The sequence below is a fragment of the Anser anser genome (assembly GCF_964211835.1).
Source record: "Anser anser genome assembly, chromosome: 3".
NCBI lineage: Eukaryota > Metazoa > Chordata > Aves > Anseriformes > Anatidae > Anser > Anser anser.
This window is the reverse complement of record NC_139722.1, coordinates 66,156,058-66,172,327: the sequence shown is the minus strand read 5'-3', so window position 1 is coordinate 66,172,327 and position 16,270 is coordinate 66,156,058. Positions and strand designations below refer to the sequence as shown.

Here is a 16,270-nt window from a genome sequence, read left to right as displayed (position 1 = left end):
GATAAGTAAGCTACGCGTTAAAGGTTGAAAATGAATCTGTGATAGAACCACAACAACCCAATCCCCAACCTAAGCTTGAAAGGGTGACATCATTACTCCTTGCATAGTGTAACAATAATCAGACACAGAAGAAAGACGCTTTGATAATGGAAACATAAGGATATGGGGGCAACCACTGTGCAAAGCCTAATTCACTTCATCTCCTTTGGTTCTCAGCATTCTCACTTGAAATAGCTCTAAGATAACACATACGAAAAGGATACTCGGTTGTGTTTTTTCAGCTAAGCAATAGGCTTTAGGATAGCTGAGGGACTTAAAAACCTCACTTTTGAAACTCTAAATGAGCCTATACACTTACAGCAATTATAAGGTTGTGAGTCTACTGCTACATTTTTGCTGCTGCAAGTTAAAATATCTTCACTATCTTTCATTTTTATGAACCATGTCAAAGTATAAGATAAATACTGTATGTGTGGGTGACTGTATGCAGCAGGTAACAATTTTCCATTTCATAATGAAAAAGACTTCATCTTAAAACAAATACATACACAGTTATTTCTTTTTCAAAATTTTTTCCATTATACATACTCCGGATGGACATAGGAAAAAAGTTCTCTTGCGGAGGTACCCATCTACGTGTTTGTTACTGTCACTGTTCTGCCTAATTTCAAATAGAGATATTAACAGCCACATCTTCCTTATTTTTTCCCCGCTTATATCTTTACTTCCATTCAATAATTGCATCATTTTGTTGTGTATCATTAGGGAGGAGGGAATTAACAAGTGCCAAGCTCTCAAGCTCTTATACGCATGGTGCTTTTTTTCTCCCCTACACAAAACACAATTAATTTTCATATTCTTAACTTGTCAGCAATCACACACATCCTTTTATGGAAGTACCCGAGCTGAATCTAGTTACACACTTATGTATCCGCGTAACAGATTGAAGGACTCAGATTAGGACTTGATTCAAAGATCACTGAAGTCAATTACTGAGTCTAAAATCCATTCAAACCAAATCCTCTTTACAGGCTCAAAGTATTTTTATTTTTTAGAAGTAACATGTTTGGAGGTAGTGTCTTCCTCTGATCTATCTGGTTTGTGGTCAGTAAAACACAATTCTTCTGAGAGGGCAGTGGTTTTATTACACTATTTGACCAAATCTCAGTGTGAGTTTGAGATTTAATGAATTATTTCTTAATGTGTGTCTAAACCTTAATTTCTTACAAAAATTCCGAGTTCAATAATGTCTAAAACACTCTTATTTAAGACTAAATCTTAAAACAGTTGCTGCGTTTCATCTGTCAAAGACTTATTGGAATCTCTTTCCAGGAATTAACATCTCTTGAATAGAATAATATGCTTTGTTTTACCATGAGTATAAGGTCATAGTACAGCAAACGTTTTTGCTGTGCTTATGAAGGAAGGTTGGGTCATTTTTAAGTTTAAGAAATACTCCCCTTAACATGCAAAACTGATGTTGTATCTACGTCTAATAGAATGGTTTAGTGTCTGCTCTAAACATGAAGCAGAACAGGCTGTCAGAAATTAGGAAGTTGCCACAAGTTAAGTCATGAGGTTAAAAAGTTCACATAAACCATGACTGTACCCTAGGTTTTTCTAAGTTTGATTTTCAAAGGCAACAGGAAAAGTTAATTTCACTGTTTCACCCTAGGTGATCCAAAGAATTAGCTTTACAGGTCTCCCTCCTGCTTCCCCTTCAAACTGCAAACATTTCATTTGTTACCTGTGAGGCTCAACAGGACATTTTGCTTTCCAGTCACTCAAACGTGTGTCATATTCCACAGATATGATTCTAAGGGTGGGACAGTCTGAAGCCAGCCATGTCTAAATTAAAGAAAAAACACCACCAGAAGGAGCTTATAATTGAAGTACTTAAACCCTTGCAAGCACTTTCTAAGCAACGGAGCAAAGCTCCGTTATTATGAGGATAGTATCAAGCAAGATTTCTGCTCTTCATTAAAACCCCAACACATCTTACACCTAGACTATTATTCTTTTATTGCATTCTGGCAAATTCTAGCCAGCTCCTTAGCCAAAAGCAGGTAGAAGCTGGAGATGGATTAACTTGTGCATTCCTGGCTCCATCTTCTGGGTGACACAAGAATTACTAACACTACCAAAGAATGATTAGTTCAAGTTTTAAAGAGGTACTTTGGTGGTTATACCAATATGAATTGTTTGAAGCAGTAATGACTTATTTACCAATAATATTTATGTAGCAATCTGCAAAAATTGAAATACTCAGACACTGACATAAGAAAACATAGTTAACTTGTTTAAAGATGTAATTTTATGTATCTTTCTAAGCAGTAACATTCCATCAAAAAGAATGACAGTATGAGGTAGGTGGACATTGCCTCCTGTTTCACCAGCAGAAGAATGATGTTGAGAGCACTAACTTGAGCAGGAATTTTCCGTTGCAAGAACCTGCTCAAGACTTCAGCTTGCTAACAAAAATACATGAGGAACTCAAGAACAGCTACTTGTGTAACAGATTAAAAGTCATTTGATTCAAAATAGACAACTGCCCGACAGCGTAATTCTAGATCATCTGGATCATTTCTCCTCAAAGAGAAAACACCAACTGTATGTGAAAACGTGTCTTTTTTTTTTTTCTTTTACCTTTGGCCAGCACTGGCTGTATTCCTCTTCCACTTCTGAAGACTTTTTATCCAAAGGCTGGTCAATGTCTTGCTGTCGCCAGGTTTTAAATGCTGCTCCCAAAAGACCGTGAACAAAAAGGATATCTGCTCTGATGGGCTGACTGATATAGAAAGGAATTTTTAAAGAGACGCATGGTACATATTCTTTTAGCAAATTAAATTTACACAGAACATTTAACCCAGGGGATACCAAAATGTTATTTCTAACACTATACGTGATTACCTGTCTTATGGACAACACGTCATGACATTTCATGATATTTCAAAGAGGATACTCAGATCAAGACAACAGGGATCCACACAGAAGAGAGATCTAGAAAGAGGTACGGAAAGTACCAACCTCTTATTTCATATATTTCTATAATGAAAAATGCCATTCTCTGCATCAACTATTGATGCAGCTTAGCAGTTCCTGCTTTGTCATCAAATTAGACTTTCCCTGACTCCCCTGTCTTCAGTGACTAGCACCAATGACCCACGGCATAATAGTTACTAAGCGACATACCATGTTGGAGACTGCTTCAGTCCCAGATAAACAATCACTACTAAAAGAAGCTGATAAACAATCACTACTAAAAGGTGAGGAGACTTCTTTTACTGCAGCTTACACCAACATGCAGCTGCCAACAGAACAATTATAAGGCACTGTGCCCCAAGACAGCCAGTGCAAAGGTTAAACGTATGCAAAGCAATAATTCATTTCACGGTTTGTGTCTGGATTTTTCCAAGCAATACAATAATACTCTTTTCACAGCTACGGGCTGCTCTAAAGCACTTCCATCGTTCTCTTATTTGAGGATCTAAATAAAAGTCACCTCAACCTATCAAAGAGCCAGAGGAACAGGTGACAGGAGTACAGCTGCATTCTGACTCAACTCTTCTGCAGTTTTAACTGAATGTTATAGCAAGTAACTCCAAGTACAGCATGTACAATTTCTTCTGCTTTACCTGCTACGATATTGTGGATGTAAGATGTAAACACCATCTGGATACTTCTCTTGTACCGTGTCCCTGTCTAGATTAGCCAAAGCTCTGGATGCATGAGAAGACTGAATGACATGTGGGGATTTCATTACTTCAGCAAGCACAGAAACCCAACCTACATTGAAAAAATAAAGCGGCAGGTTAACTAATTAGAAACATCAGCCAGACAAGAGAATTCAGAAACATCATCCTTCAAAGTAATAATTGTGCAAATAGAACATAAAAATGGTAATATCAAAACAAATTATTTCAACCCACTTCTCTTTACTGCAGGAAAGCCAGTGCTAGGTAAGTGAAAATGCTAAAATTAAAAATCCAGAGTGGTGAGAAGGCAACGTATTTTACTACTGTTCAGCTTATGATCTGAAGCAGAACCCCTTCTCAGAAGGAAAATCGAGTGTATCAGCAGGTCAGCACGGTAGTCAAAGAGAAAGAACAGATCTCAACTCTCTTTTTGCAGGTAAGATGCAAGAAAGACAGTGAAAAGAAATGTCCTCAAAGAGAAAATGAAACTTGAATCACAGGAAAGAAAGAAAACAACCCAGCAGAATAATGGCAGGTGGAAAAACTGATGCTTGCTGTTAACAGCCATTTCTAATTTTAAATACCAGAGTGTGTAAAATTTGTTTAAGGAATTAAAATGCCCCCACTATTCTAACAATAACATACCATTTATATTTGACAAACGTAAGAGAATAAATGACGGAAACCTTTGAATACATTCCTCAAAGTTTTAAGTCATAGCTAACTCACTATAAAGTGTCTGTTTTTTCTTATCTCACCTAGTGACACTTACAGTTTCTTAGATATGGATGAGGATGTTCATAGACTGCTGAGAAATGCAAAGGAGTATCTTTTACACACACACACAAATACGACATTTAAAAGCTTTAAGAGAAAACTGAGTCAGATTGATTGCATGGATCTGTGATGAATGAGGGAAAAAACATTAAAACCTAGGCAGACAAAAACCAACAGAGTATTCAGAGCACACACACAAACAAAAAGGGAAAAGGGTGAAATCTGACATAAAATTTTTTCATGAAGAAAAATGTCTTAAATTAAAAATAAGCTCGCTCCTAGAGTGGATTGAAGAATAATTTAAGTGCTGCCAAGAATCTCGTGGAAAACATCCTCAGCAGGGGATAGCTGGGTAGGGGCTAGGCTGCAAACTGGAACAGCTGTGAGAACACGATGCATGAGCAGCACAAACAGCAGGACGTGAAGGAGCCCAGGGGCACCAGAAGTTACACAGGCTCATCTCTGTCCCTACCACAGTGAAGGTTCTGGCTTCTTACACTCCAGCTACCTCACGGAGAGACAGCAACACAGCTCCTGGTAGTCACTAGGTTCCTCTGCTCTTTCTGCCTCTGCTTTCCTCCCCACCATGGTGCAGTCTCAGCACCACACCAGGCCCTACCCTGCTCATGCTGCTGGCAAGATGTTCTGCGATGCCCTGGCCAGAGTGAGACCTTCTGCAGAAACCATCCAACTAGGGAGAGGAAAGGAGCAGAAAATATGCTGAAATGTTTGAAAATTGCTTTTTTACAGCAAACCATGAGTAAACATACTCAAAAAGTAAGATTAAGAATGTTCATCAGAATATACCTGAGAAAAAGTCCAAGATACAGTTTTGAACCTGAAACATTTTAAAGAAGATTTACTTGTCTGCTACCTAATTTTTTGCTTGACTCTTCTCACTTCCCCCCAAACACCAAAACTTGAACCTCCCAGAGTATAAAAGTGAAGAAGTAGAAGTAAACTTAAAATTAATATAAAAATAAGTAAATATCTGGCAGAATAGATTAAAAAGTTGTATTGCCAGGTTTTATTTCCTTATATTAATCCTGACAATTCTTGTTATCCTGATAATCCTAGAAAGAGCGGTATATAAATCACAATTACGTTACAGTCAAGTTCATAAATAAAACCTGGAAAGACTTTGAAGAAACATTTTCAAATGGAGGCTGTTTTGAAAAAGAAGAAAAATTAAATAATGACCACTGGTCCAAAATAATGCATGGTATGTTGCTACTAGTATAACCAGTAAGTTGCTAATTCCAGATAGTTCATTGTGGAATTAGGGAAAGAATGAATTGACGTGAGTTTTGTTTAAATCCAAGTACCTTTGAGAACTGTCCTTTTTTAAATAAGAATTATTAATTTAAATTACATTTCTAAGCAGAATATATATTAGTCAATGTGCAAGAATCATACAACGATCACTTTTCTTCCTCCTCTTGTGCAAACAGCTTTTGCAAAGGAAAAAAGCCGTAGAGGTCCACAGAATCACAGAATGGTTTGGGTTGGAGGACACCTTAAAGCCCACCCAGTTCCAACCCCCTGCCATGGGCAGGGACACCTCCCACCACACCTTGAACACCTCCAGGGATGGGGCATCCATAACCTCTCACACAAGTTGTTCCAGTGCCTCACTGTCCTCACAGTGAAGAATTTCTTCCCGATGTCTAGTCTAAATCTACCCTCTTTTAGTTTAAAATGGTTACCTCTTGTCTTTTCACTGCACACCCTGGTAGAGTCCCTCCCCATCTTTCTTGTAGGCCCTCTTCATGTATTAGCAAGCCACAATAAGGTCTTTCCAGAGCCTTCTCCTCTTTAGGCTAAGTAACCCCAACTCTCTCGGCCTTTCTCCACAGAAGTGCTCCAGCCCTCTGATCATCCTCACAGTCCTTCTCTGGACCCACTCCAACAGGTCTGTGACTCTCCTGTGCTGGGGGCCCACAGGCAGATGCAGCACTCCAGGTGGGGCCTCATGAGGGCCGAGCAGACTGGGAGAATCACCTCTTGTGACCTGCTGGCAACTCTTCTTTTGAGGCAGCCCACAACCCAGTTGGCTTTTTGGGCTGCATGCGCCCACTGCTGCTTCACATCAAGCTTTTCATCATCCACTAGTACTCGCTAGTCCTTCTCCACAGGGCAGAGGTTCTTTCTTCCTATGCATCATCTAGCAACAAATGGCAAGTCTTATCGGTTCAGCAGCAGCAGCATCCAGCTGCTCATCTCTGGAGTCCAGTTCACAGCCTAAAATTCTGTTTATACTAACAGCTTTGTCCCAGAGACCTCCTTACTCTTCTGTTATGATCTCTTCCTCTATAAATATGGTTTCATGAGTCACCGTAGTAACGTAAGAATGGTCTTACAGCTCAGACCAAAGGCCTTTGCAGTCCCAGCTGTCCTTCTCTAAAAGACAGCAGTAATGGCAGTTGTAGAAAGATAAAAGAATAGAACAATAAAAAGACAAGTATATAGTGCTGATTTTCCACTACTCCTCCTCAGCTTTCTGCAGGCAGCTTGGGATTTTCTGAGATACAGACAGCATCCGTGCATACAAGCTTTATGGATTTTTCTTTCCATTCATTTTTCTAATAAATTTTTCAAAGCTTTGCAAGTCTTCAGCAACCACAATGTTTTGTATCAAGTTTTAGTTTAGTTATGTGCTATATGGAAAAAATGCATATTTTATTTGTTTTACCTCTTGATAACTTAATGTACAAGAACCTTTGGTCCTGCACTACAAGAAACAGCAGATTATCATTCCCTCTCTGCCTTCTCTACCCCAGTGAGGACTTTACAAATCTTTACCATGTTCTCCTTCATTTTTTTTCCAGGCAAAGTGTCTTAGTCATTTGTTCTTTATACCACAGACATTGCAAATTTTCAGTCATCTTCATCATCTTTCACTGTACCTCTGCTACTTCTCCTTTTTGCAAAAATGCACACTGGTTAAGAGGTAGATACCAGCTTGGATGCACACAAAAAGCAGAATATCGATATTTCCCATTTTTCTTTTTATTTCTTTCCTAATAAAACATTGGGAATTATTTGTTTGGTGCAGAACAAGAAGGAAGAATTTCACTCTGATCTCTAGGGTCCAATAAAATAAAGGGCCTAATAAAATAATAAAAGGGGCCTCAGAGCAAAGCTTACCAGAAGTTACTTGCCTAACACAAAACAAGGGAGATTGGGAAGCCACGTTTTACTTTATTCCAAAATGTGAGGACTACAAGCTGGTCCTTCATGAGACTAAAATACGGTTTAATTAAAATGTAGTATCTATAAGGCAGATGATCTGTGAGAGCAGGAGATTCAAAAGACTTTTGCCAGTAACCTGAACCAAACATCAAAAACGTCCAAATTTTCACCATTCATTAAAGACCTCTGCAGCACTGACGTCTATTGGCTAGACAGCATGCAGAAGTTTTTAAATCAACAGTCTAAACTATCTGTATGTTTTGTGTAAAAACGAACAAACAAGTAAGAAAAAGACACACACAGAAAACATACATAAAAGACACACTATTACCACAGTCCTTTGCATTTCACAATAGTACTGAATCCACTGAAAATTTAATATAGAGACCTAACGCTCAGGCTGCTTGCACTTGCTTTCTTTCCTTTTACCTGCACGTACTATGGATGAATGAAGGCGTTCATCCAAAGCCATATTTCCAATAATGCGAATTATGTTCCTCTGTATTTTCGCAGAGTCTTTACGTAGCTGGTATATCCTCTGTAGCAGCTGAAGGCCTCCCTGAGCTTCAATTTTATCACAGTGAGAAGAAACCTGGCATCATACAGCAAATACAACAATAAATAGATGCTCTAAAAAAGGTTCTTTGTGATGCTTTTAATACAGAAAATAGGGAGCTTTTAGGAGCTGATGTCATACACACTCCTTATTACATAAAAATTCTTATTAATCTAGCATTTATTATGTCATAGTCAAAAAGGGAGTAAATATTTTAATATGTTAAATTACAAGCATGATTTCTACAGATTGACAACCTGAAAGATGCTGAGCATCATCACTCTACTCTCCTCCACATCTGTGGGAGACGAGATCACTAACCACTTGGCATGATGAAATTTCAAGTAGTTCAACAGTCTGAGCAGAACAATCGTCTGCATTTGTTAAAGCACTAAGTCAACAGGACTTACAGATGTATGCAGGCATATTACAGGGGAACTTTTACAGGCAAATTAGAAATAATAACAGAACTTAGATAACTTACACACATGATTCATATCAGTCTCAGTTGTCTGAAAGCTCTTACAAATAGATGAGGGGTGGGAGACAAGAAAATAACTCCTTCCCAGTACATGGGAGCCTTAGAAAGGAGTGTTTATAAATGTAGATTTTCAGTTATAGAAATATTACCTTAGAATGTTGCACTAAAGCTTGCAAGCAGAAGAGTTCTACTGTCTCTGAAGGAATTTTACTCAATGTCTCACAATATGGAAGTCCATTTCCCCCAAAACACCATAAGCCTCCCTGAAATGAGAATCAGTGAAAATGATAACACATTCCAAATGGTTACATAAAATAAGCATTTCTAAAGTAAAATGTTAAGTGTGTAATGATCTATAGAAATTGCTACAGAGTGCTCAGCATATACGCATTTTTTAAATGTACAAATTATACAGCAGCATACCATAAAAATGTCTATTTTTAACTGAAATTATTAAATAGATTTTCAATCAGAAGTCTCCATAGTCTATTAACCTCAAAACATACAATAAAGGGAGAAAAATGTAGGTTTTTTATTCATGTTAATGAATGTCATCTTTTAAGATTGTTTGCTTAATGGTAAGGAAGAGAGATTCAGACTTCAGCTAGACTTCCATAGTTGCAAAAATTAGAAGAGGAGGAAAATAAGGTCTTCAGCACTTAGCATAGTCTCAGAAGCCCAGTCTGTCTCAATCATATGGTAGGAAGGCCAGAATAACTTTGAGAAAGAACAATTTTAAGGAAAGGTTGGATGTGGTACTTAGGGACATGGTTTAGTGGATAATGTTAGTGGTAGGGGAACAGTTTGACCAGATGATCTTGGAGGTCTTTTCCAACTTTAATGATTCTATGATTTTTTAGGACAGTGTGATTATGCAAAATATTTCCAAGTGTGGCCTTACCAGAGATCTTTTTGTAGCAAGAGCCCTTGCTGTGTAAACAATAATAGAATCTCAGTGTAAAAATATTACATATTGTTTGTGTCATAGGAAATAAAGAGTTCTTGCATTCTGAAATCTCTAAATAAACCCTGTTAGGCATCGTTATTACAATATGACAGTCATTTTTATTATTACATCTTTCAAAAATAATAAACTCTCACTTGTTACAAAAATCACAACTTCCTTACTCAGGTTCTGGCAACAGTAACCTGTTACAGGAAGGCACTTCCATGTGACAGATATAACAGAGTTTACTACCACTGGCGTGCACATAAATTATTAGTTTGCTAGTAAGACTTAAAAATGTTGAATCTTCTTAGCAATAAAAGAACAAACAACGGTAAGATGAAATGTGAAAAATCACTTTATGAATACTGCAAGGGGAAGGAAGTGTTCTGGATAAAATGCTGAAATACCTGCTTTATGGGAAGGCTTGTAGATTAACTCTTGTTAGACCAACTAGTGCAGCTGGGAAAAATAAACAAGCTTTCAAACACACAGACTGTACATAGAAGAGATTTTACCAAGTTGTAACGTCACAATGTCTCTGTATTTCTCTTCCTCTTATAATGCTCAAAAATATGGAAATCAATTTGTATCTTTGAGCTCTGCAGGAACAAGAAACCAAATAGTTCTGTTCTGCAGATGGAAACTCACCCTTTGTGCAGCAAGAGTCTGACTACTTTCACGTAAAGCAAGAGATGTGAAGTACTGGACACATGGATCAAGACCAGTCTGAGGTAAAGACACTAATAACAAGCGAAGCTGATCTTCTATGAGATAATCCTGTGAAAAATAAACACAAAACAATTGTTAATTCTGTCCAAAGCATGAAACAAAACATGATACAGAAGAACAGAAAGATCTTAAATAATTCAAGCAGCTAAATTAATAAGGACTGGATTTCAGTGCTCCGCAACTTGGGTCTAATAGTTATACTCCTGTAAAAACTTTGAAGGCTGATAATTCTAAAACCAGATGATTGATGAAAAATAAGATTTAAGCTTCATACTTTGGTGGCCTTTTTCTAGTAATTGTGGAAGGGAAAAAGAAAGAATGGGATGCTCTTGGCGCAAATAGCTTAAAAGTTCACCCATACCTACACAGTAATTTTGATGCTGCTGTATTAAAATGACTGTGTAGATTACTAGTCAAAACTACAGGCACTATTACTTTTTTATCTTCAAAATACTCATACAGGTGCTCATTTAGTAATCCATGGTAGGTGACAGGAGAACAGATTCAACAAAGTAATTTTATTTGCACACAGACATAGAATTTCTAGTTATTCTAATTCTTGCTACAAACAGAGATGGAGATCTGTCTGATGTGCAGAGCAACACGTGCTGCCACGATGATTTCCTTCAACTTCCTAAGTAACAGCTTGGAAACTGTAACTCCAATCACCCAGCAATCATACTGCTGTAAAAAAAAAAAAAAACATATACACAACCGTATACTAGTATAACCTAGTACATCAGAACTGATAGGTACAGATTCACCATTATGTAATGCTACAAAAATAATAAGCTGAAAAGAAAAAAGTCACTACCAATCAAAGCTGATTTTCAGAGTTTTATTGCCTAAGATGTACAGGTATTCTATGACAGTAACTTTTGCCAGCATTCGTTCTATTAGCATTGTAGAAGACTTCTTATCGTAGGCTTTGTGTGCCAATTCTGTGTATTTAAGAAGCTGACCTGATGCCAGGATTGCTCAAAACATCATATATACATACTTAGTGACTTACATAAAACCAAAGCAAGGTCAAATCTATCCAATAGATTGGTAGCCAAAAGCTGGGAAAAAAGAGGTGGGCCTATAGCATGCCTAGATATAAAGAAAACAGGTCAGGTAGACATTACTGTATGTAAAAAGGATGGAGAAGAACCATATCTCCAACTCAGAATCTCTGAAAGCATTCAGGAATTTAAGACAGGTAACTTAAAGATATTCCAGAAGTTACAAATTTGCTTAACTGATTAATCTGAGTCACTGTATCAAGGTACAAAGCATTTCTGTAGCTAAAAATCACACTAACTGAATTTTCTGTTGGAATTCTATTCAATTACATCTAACAAGTACTGTGATAAGTCAGTTAAAGCTTACTTCATAGTAATAACAGCAAAGCTCATCTCCAAGCACTTCCTATGATTTCTAAATGCAAAAATAAGTAGGTTAAGATATCAAAAGGAGACAGAAGTGGTTTTGGTGAAAAGCAGGTGTTACTAAATTAGTAACTCAACATGTTGGAAAAATTTTTCCAGGAAGCAAATTTGCCTTGCATCTGCACTTGGCAGTCATATGGTACACTCAAAAACGGTTTCCATACCTACATAGCCAAGGTTACAGCTGTGTGCCAGAGCACTATTCAGAGCACAGTGAGGATGCAAGGTCCTCCAGGAGTGCTCTCTGCATGGAGGTTTCTGTCCACAAGGCAATCTAGGATGACTTAATATAAGGCTGCTTTGCATTGCCTGTCAGGTACGGACAGGCAGCGCATGCATCAGACTTGTGACTCGAACAAGCTTCATTGCTGCTGAACATGTAATTCGGACATACAGTCAAAGAACAATAATTGATCAAACCCCCACTCCTAGCTTTTTTGCATCACGCCATTCCCTAATACAGATATACTCCAGAGGTGTACCACTATATTATAGTTTTGTATTTTGGTCCTCATTTCAGTACTGATTTTCTTCTCCAGGAGAACTCCACTCAGTATGGTCACAAACAAGGGAAGTCCTAAAAACAAACAAGTAAGCAAAAATCAACTAATACCTACTTTTCATTTACTTACATTCTTCATTTTTGGCAGTGATGGTGGAGGCAGGAAAAAGCGAAGGTCGACATCTTTGGATCGAGCCAAACCTATAGCAGTCCTCTGATCGCAGGCTTGAGCAACTGTACCATATTGATAATCTGTAGTACAAAAACTTCAGCGTTAGGGTTAAAACTGACTGTAAATATCTCCTTTGGTTTTAAATGTGGTTTCTGATCAGTCATGAATTCCAAAAGGTGAAACAGCACTTGTTAGACCAGCACTATGCTGAAACAAAATATACCTGAGCAGTAATTGTTCATGATACACCAGTTTGATAAAGATCCTCAGATATAAGTACAAAACATGCAAAAGCAAATGTTCAGTATTGCCACTGTGAAAAAAATGCAAGGACTACAAATCCAAGCTTAAAACCCCAGACTTGAGTTAAAACTTGAAAGGCATCTGATTTTTTTTTCCGTGCATACAGTATTAAAAATCTGAGTCTTAAATTCAAATGCTGCCAAGACATAGGCATATAACTTTAAACAATATAAAAAGCTGTGTTTCAACACAATTGTTAAAGTAAAAAAAAAAATAGGGTAACCTTAGAAAATGCAAGATATTATCACAGTGCAGTTTTAAGTATCCCTTCCTTACTGAAGATACAGGACAAACTTTCAGTCATCCTGCTGAGGGGAAACGACGTAACCAGTAACCAGTGTTCCTTTCCAAACCCTACCTACTTTACAACTGGAGAAATTGAAAGGTACAGACTGAAATTAAGTGGCAAACTGAAGGAAAATACAATATTGTAAGTGGACTGACACTTTTAAAAAAAGCACATACTTTCAGTCTCAATCTCCACTGGAATAGGTTTTGGAATATCAGATAAAAAAAGCCATTTTCTTCATGAGGTAGTTGACAAAAATGATTTTGGTTTCTAACACATCCAAATTCTAGAGCAATGAATGCTACAGGGAAAAGAATATACCAAAGGGCAATTAGATTCCTGTGTACTGGCCATCTTGTGCATTGAATGATACGGGAGACCTTCAGAGAAAGGATTCTGAGATAAATCTGCTAACAGGTAAGTCTTCTCCCATAAACACAAGACAGTCATACTAAATGAGTACCTCCTAGCTTTCAAATGTTTTCAAACGGAGCTTTTTGATGTACAGTTTGGGGTAATTAATTAGAATTGAAAGAGACAGTCTGGAACAACATAAATCCCATTTTGTGGAATAGCACAGCAAGAGTGACAGGTCCTCAACCAAATGGATTACCAGAACAATCAGAGTCAAGATTACAGAATCGTCTAGTTTATCCAGACTAGGGATGGTGTGGGGAGAAGGACATACACATAACCTCTACTTGGGGTTTCCAGGATATTTGCTGCTAAAGGAACAGAGAGACTTAAGGATCTTAAATTCTACACCAGGCTTTAGAGGGTGGTTTACATGACAGGAAAGTGGGTAACAATGGGGAAAAGACCATAAAAGAAAGGCAGATTTCCCTATTTAATGGTAAGTTATGATATATAATGGAATTGATAATACCAAAACATTAAAATTCTGTGGAATATGCTTGTGAAGAGTTAGGAATCCTTAGAACTTCTTCCTACTAAAGCGACAAAAACAACCAGGATAGAAAAGAGCTTACAAATAATGCTTGCACGTGCAAGTCCTCTACCTCTAGTTTGTCATTACTACCTTGCTATGATGGCCTATCAGCTCCTACCCAATTCTTATTAACTGAAGAACAGCCTTAAAACCCTTTGCTACAGAGCCTTGTAATGATCTCTGCCAGAACTAGCGACCTAGTTAGCAGTCCCAATAGAAAGACCAAGGAAATAATGAACCTGAACTGCTCTCCAACACCAAGGCGACGTCATTCTAACTGGTGCTTGCAACTCACTGGTGGGGAACCAGAGAGGCCTGCACTGCAGATGTACACTCTGTATGAGGGTATTAGGAAAAAAACATGCTTGATATGTAAATAAAAACACATTCTAGACCAAATTACAGAGCGTATTACACTCCTCACAGCTCCTAGGCTTTTTTGGTGTTGGCAGAGGATTTGCAGCAGCTAACTGAGACTTGCTGCGTTTCTGAGCTGAATTAAGCTACATCAGCAGACATTACCATGCCAGTGAGCGTTCTTTGCCAGATCCTGTACAGCCTGCAGTCGCACCTCTTTGTTTTCTGACTGAGTCCTTTTCAAGAGGAGCCATAAGGCACATTCATGATCTTCTCCATCAAACGTACTGAAGTGTTCTTCACCGGAAAACAAATAAAAACCAAATTATTATTATTAAAGAGCATTTTAACAGTCACATTTCTATTCCTTGAATAAAAACATTTGTTCCTTCGAATATTTCAATATTAGCTGTTAACAATAATTTGGAGTATATTATTTTAACATTAAAGTGGTACAATAAACAATGACAATGACATTAGTAAAATGCTGATCCTTAATTTATAATTGGATGTTTTTAATTCAGTTTAATGTCACTGACTTGGAATTCTGTATATCTGCTACATACACGTACTGGCTGGCACTTACCAACCAGATTTATCAGCTTCCAGTAAGAGCTGAAAATGGTTAGCAACTTTGAAGCTCTGACCTTGAACAATTAATTACATAGCACTGTACTGGAGGTACTTATTGTTGTAACCATTTAACAGACAGTTAAATGAGGCTAGATAGTATGCCTGAGGAGCAGTTTCTTAATTAGAATTGAATTTCTTATTTTAAATTACTCTAAAAAACAGTGACACATGCCTTTATAAAAAGACCGTGCTGCTTTAAGTTAATGTTGGCAATTCTGATGAAAGAATAACATACTTTTCTAAAATGAAATTTTAGTGATTATTTCAACTCCAAAACACCTTTCATAGAATCACAGAATGGTTTGCGTTGGAAGGGACCTTAAAGAACACCCAGTTCCAAACCCCTGCCATGGGCAGGGACACCTCCCACCAGACCAGGTCGCTCAAATCCCCATCCAGCGTGGCCTTTAACACCTCCGGGGATGGGGCATCCACAGCTTCTCTGGGCAGCCTGTTGCAGTGTCTCACCACCCTTACAATAAAGAATTTCTTCCTAACACCTAATCTTAATCTACCGTCTTTCAATTAAATACTGTTACCCTTTGTTCTATCACTACACTCCCTGAAAAAAAATCCTTTGGTATACGACATTTGGGAATCAAATACTAACTTGGCATCATAAGCTTCAAATCTCTTCTGTAACAGAAAAATAATCTCAAATTTCTTCAACAAATCTCTTCTTAACCATCACTTTTACTTCCTTAAGGAAAAAGAATGGTTTCCATACGTATAAAATCAATATTCTGTATTAATACAGGAAGTTATATTAAAAGCTATTAAATAGTATTTCCGCTGTTTCAAACACAATAGAAAATGTTAAGTTCTTAAGAAAAAATATTTTACCTTCTAAAAGGCTTACGGTTTACTATTCAAAATCAATATTCATGGATAAAGCTGTGCCTTTAATACCTACCATTATAAGGTCTCCAGAAAAGTTTAGCTTCTGTTTCTAGAATTTTCCTCACTGCTTTATGGATTTCTTTTCTGGCATGGTATGTGATCCCTAAAAGAGTATTTTCAGGTTACTTGAAGTTTGAAAGACCGCTATCTCACATTATTTCTTTTATATATATATATATATATATATATATATATATATATACACATATATATAAAAATGTGTATATATATATATATATACACACACACTTAGCTATAAAGTACATTATATATGTAAGTGCATATAGGACTATATTAAAAAAAACAGGTAGCAGCTTAAAATAAATTAGGTGACATTGTGGAGGATATTATTTTTG

At 37.3% G+C, this 16,270-nt stretch overlaps 1 protein-coding gene across 10 annotated transcripts in view; it reads right to left on the bottom strand.

Annotated features, from left to right (window-relative positions):
• The window catches only part of SERAC1 (serine active site containing 1), a 39,779-nt gene that overhangs the window by 19,873 nt on the left and 3,636 nt on the right, over positions 1 to 16,270 (bottom strand). For all 10 annotated transcript variants that reach the window (XR_014581096.1, XR_014581097.1, XR_014581098.1 and 7 more), the window contains 9 exons: positions 15,928 to 16,017; positions 14,547 to 14,678; positions 12,442 to 12,563; positions 10,299 to 10,427; positions 8,851 to 8,964; positions 8,094 to 8,256; positions 3,636 to 3,786; positions 2,647 to 2,788; positions 1,748 to 1,848 (listed from right to left, as the gene is read on the bottom strand). Coding sequence is in view for 7 of the 10 variants with exons in the window: in XM_083827745.1 (XP_083683871.1) it covers positions 1,748 to 1,848; positions 2,647 to 2,788; positions 3,636 to 3,786; positions 8,094 to 8,256; positions 8,851 to 8,964; positions 10,299 to 10,427; positions 12,442 to 12,563; positions 14,547 to 14,678; positions 15,928 to 16,017 (1,144 nt within the window). In the remaining 3 variants the exon portion in view is untranslated. The remainder of the gene's footprint in view (positions 1 to 1,747; positions 1,849 to 2,646; positions 2,789 to 3,635; positions 3,787 to 8,093; positions 8,257 to 8,850; positions 8,965 to 10,298; positions 10,428 to 12,441; positions 12,564 to 14,546; positions 14,679 to 15,927; positions 16,018 to 16,270) is intronic.